At 38.1% G+C, this 3804-nt stretch overlaps 1 protein-coding gene across 1 annotated transcript; it reads left to right on the forward strand.

The window, feature by feature from the left end:
* Positions 1–1585: 1585 nt before the first annotated feature.
* On the forward strand, positions 1586–3104 carry LOC113756507 (basic leucine zipper 23-like). Its single transcript, XM_027300148.1, has one exon. It carries the CDS (start codon positions 1865–1867, stop codon positions 2660–2662), a length of 798 nt encoding a protein of 265 aa, XP_027155949.1. The 5' UTR covers positions 1586–1864; the 3' UTR covers positions 2663–3104.
* Positions 3105–3804: the final 700 nt, after the last annotated feature.

The following is a 3804-nucleotide window of genomic DNA, read 5'->3' on the forward strand; positions in this document are numbered from 1 at the left end:
CTTGAATTTGACGAATATTAGTCCTTTTATGGTCACTATTCGACTTTAACGAGATGTTGGGCTCAAACTCATCCAAGTAAGCAAAACTAACACGACTCGGCTCCACTTAGTAGTGTACCACGCTTGGAACAGGGTCCATTATAATTAACAAATTCATTTTCACACCTCACTGCTCTAGAGGCCTCCGGGATCATAGTTGGCTCTCACGCTAGCCCACAATCTCTTGAATTCCATCAGCCCAACCCATGTTCAGAAATGTACAGGACGTCGTCGTCTGGCAGTTCAACAAGTTGAAAATCTCTTCCTCTTTTGCTTTTTGCAGAGATCGGAGAGAAACACGACAACTTCTGAACTTCAAAAAGATGATGAAAGGGTACGCATGGGCTGTTTCATCTGGATTGCCGCCAAGCACTTTCTTCCCGGGTAATTCTTGAGATATCCTTTAATAATCAACTAAATCATATCAGCAAGAAGAGGCGTTAACAGTTGTTAATAGAAAATGTATTCAGCATTAATGGCTTGAATTTGGTTAATTATCAAGAAATTCGTCTTATATTTAAGTTTGTTAACTTCCATGTTGATCTGGAATGAGAATCTGATTAGGTTGACGTCTATTTATCTCCTGATAAGAGATATGTCTTGTTGATTTGTAGTGAGAAATGAAAATTTGTTCTTCAGTTCTATCTAATATGTTTTAACTCTTTAGCCCCAGTATAAATGTGAATATCAATGTTATCTGGGTAATTGGTCATCCCATTTCGGCTGCATACTGTTTTATTTCAACTAGTTTATAAGAGGCACTCCTGCTTTGTGTATTCTAGAAGCCTAAATTTTCTACTATATGTTCAGTTGCCTCGAGCTGGAATTCCTTCTTTGAAGGCCCTGCTTCCTACTCGGATCAGCTCATGTATGCAAGTTGTCACGTTAAGGAATACCAGTGTTAGTTTGAGTGCCTAGTAATCTTGAGCAAAAGAGTACTTATTTTCCCTCCCAATATGAAGATTGAAATGTAATTAGCATAACACATTATACATGCCATGTCAAATTCAAACTCATCAACAAAAGTTAGAGATCAGCTAAAACTTATAATATTGCTTATGTTATTAGTTGCTGTTTATCATTACATACCTGAGAGCGTATCCATTCAGATCCAAATTCTGCTTATGGAATTTAGCAGGGAAGGAGTCAACCTTGATTATTTGTAGAAATCTTAATTTTCTGCTAGTATCTATCGTTTGCCTGCATGTGTTCATGAGGAACAGAGATACAAGAAAGTGTACAAGTTATCTGAGCGTGTCTCTCTTTTCTTCTCAGGAGATATCTAAATGTCTTTGCTGCGGGAGTACAAATAAAACCTATCTATAATCTATTATCACTCAACTGACTTGTTTTTGTTGTAATAATAGCTTGTTAGGTATGGCCTGGTCATAGTACTGAATGCTTTAATGTGGGGGTGTTATGTAAATAGCCTAAAAGCTCTATCATCTCTCCAAGCTACCGTTACAAACTTTGCAATGAACTTTCTATCTTCTGGATTGGCTGGATTCTTCCTCTTCAAAGAGGTGCTGCCGTTTCAGGTAATTAAGATGATTTTCAGAGGTCAAGACACCTGCACACTTCGACTTATTATGATAGCAAGATTTTCCCCAAATCCAGCCTTATCCATGGCTACATGCCATAGTTTTACTTAGTTGCTGCCATTGCAGCACTTCCTTTGTCCTTCTTAGACAGTGAAGTGATGGACTCAAAGTAGTAGTTTAGTTGAGTTTTGACTCTTATCTCATCTTTTTGTGCCAATGGCTGAACTTAGTAGTGTTTTACATGTTCATCCTAGTCTTTTTGTTTGTTGAGGAAATAAGATAGGATGGATGATAGAGAGGTAGAGCTATCACACCATGTCTTGGTTCCTAATTTCGATTCATCTAGCAGTGTTCAAGCATCAATCTCTGTGGATTCATTTCTTGATGAGTTGTTAAGAAATGGCCAAACATGTACTCACACCCATACTTGCAACCCTCCTGGCCCTGATGCTACACATACTCACACATGTTACCATACTCATACCCAAGTCATTCCATCTGAGAAAGTGGACAATCCTAGTGAGAAAGTAGATGGTCCTTGTGATAGTAGAAAGTCAACATCAAAGACTAGGAGGTCTTCTGGAAATAGAGAAGCTGTTAGGAAATATAGGGAGAAGAAAAAGGCACATACAGCTTACTTGGAAGAGGAAGCTAAGAAACTGAGACTGGTAAACCAACAGTTGATTAGGAAAGTGCAGAGGCAAGCTATTCTTGAAGCAGAAATCTCGAGGCTTAGAAGCCTTTTGCTCGATGTTAGAGGGAAGATTGATACTGAATTGGGTGCTTATCCCTTACGAAAGCAGTGTACTGCAAGCACTAAAGTTAAAGAAGGGGAGTCAGGGATGCAATATTCTGGTCTGGCAATGAAGCTTCAGTGTGAGAATGATTTAACTTGCTTCCATCCTCACGGGGATTCATCCATAGAGGATGGTGGTTTTGGTGGATGTGATAAAATGGGAGCTTCATCTTGGGAAGGAAACTGCCAGTTTGCAACTGTTGCTTGTAAAGCTAATGGACCTGCAGAAAGAAGTGGTATGGACTCCGTGGAAACAAGGCTTTCATCTGCATCTCAAGCAGAGTAATCAAGAGCCAAGGCAAGATATCAATTATGACCTTCCCGATCGTCAAGTCTTATAGAACTTCTGCTTTAGTTAAATTTATGATAGAACTATGCTAGGTTGGCTGGGGTAATACACATCTGAAGTACTGAACATTCCAAGAATATAGTCATAAATCAGGTTAACACTTTGTTCTATAGAGAAGTATGAACCTGTAGATATTTTTGTACTCAAAAGGGGAAAAAATGACCTCTATAGTATATGGTATCCTACATGTATGAGAGCACTGATTGATGTACATAAATCTCTATTTCACTAGTGCGGTTTTCAACATTTTGGTGGTTGTATAATAGCACCCCTGAGTAGCTCTCTATGTGGTGGGATTTCCGGTACACTACCAGAATACTTAATGGATGTTATCTTTTCTCTACGTTGGTGTAATTGTGATTTGATTGTATTATGCAAAGATTCTTTGATTAGGAATCTAGGTACCAATTGAAGTAGAAGCTCTTTTTCTTAACACTAGCAACTTTCTATCTGAAGTTTCCTTTTAGCACAGATTGGTGCTGGTTATGAAACTAGGACATTTGTATCTATAGAAGGGTTTTTGTGTAGCACAGATTGGTGCAGGTTATGAGACTAGGAAATTTGTATCTCTAGAAGACCATACAGATGACAAGCTTGATGGATAGGGTTAAGCATCCCAAATCTTTCCACTTTGCTGAATGTCAGTATTATTTAAGGACAGAGTATTCATTGGTCATTTCCTTTCCTTGCAAGGGTGGTTAATTACTCCAACATTTTTTTTTCTGATAAGTAAGTTTTCCATGAAGATTTTGAAGGTCAATGAACGCCTGAATTCTTGAACATTTAATCCTTCCCCATAATAGATGTTGATTAAACGCAAGATATTTACTTAAAATGTACAATGCCATCTTAACCATCTTGACCCATTCGAGTCTATATGGCACAAGTTCATGAGGTTACAAAATGGATAATCCTTTGAGGTAAACAATTTTCATTAACAAAAAAGATGTGTAGATTATACAAGGAACAAATCAAATCTGGTACTTCTGGACAAATGTTGAAGAGAGGTCGAGAAAAGTAGTTGATTAAAACTGTGGACTGGACTAGGCGACGCAACGACTTATTTCGAGATAGAGAGC

The sequence above is a fragment of the Coffea eugenioides genome, unplaced genomic scaffold (genome assembly GCF_003713205.1).
Source record: "Coffea eugenioides isolate CCC68of unplaced genomic scaffold, Ceug_1.0 ScVebR1_2372;HRSCAF=3390, whole genome shotgun sequence".
NCBI lineage: Eukaryota > Viridiplantae > Streptophyta > Magnoliopsida > Gentianales > Rubiaceae > Coffea > Coffea eugenioides.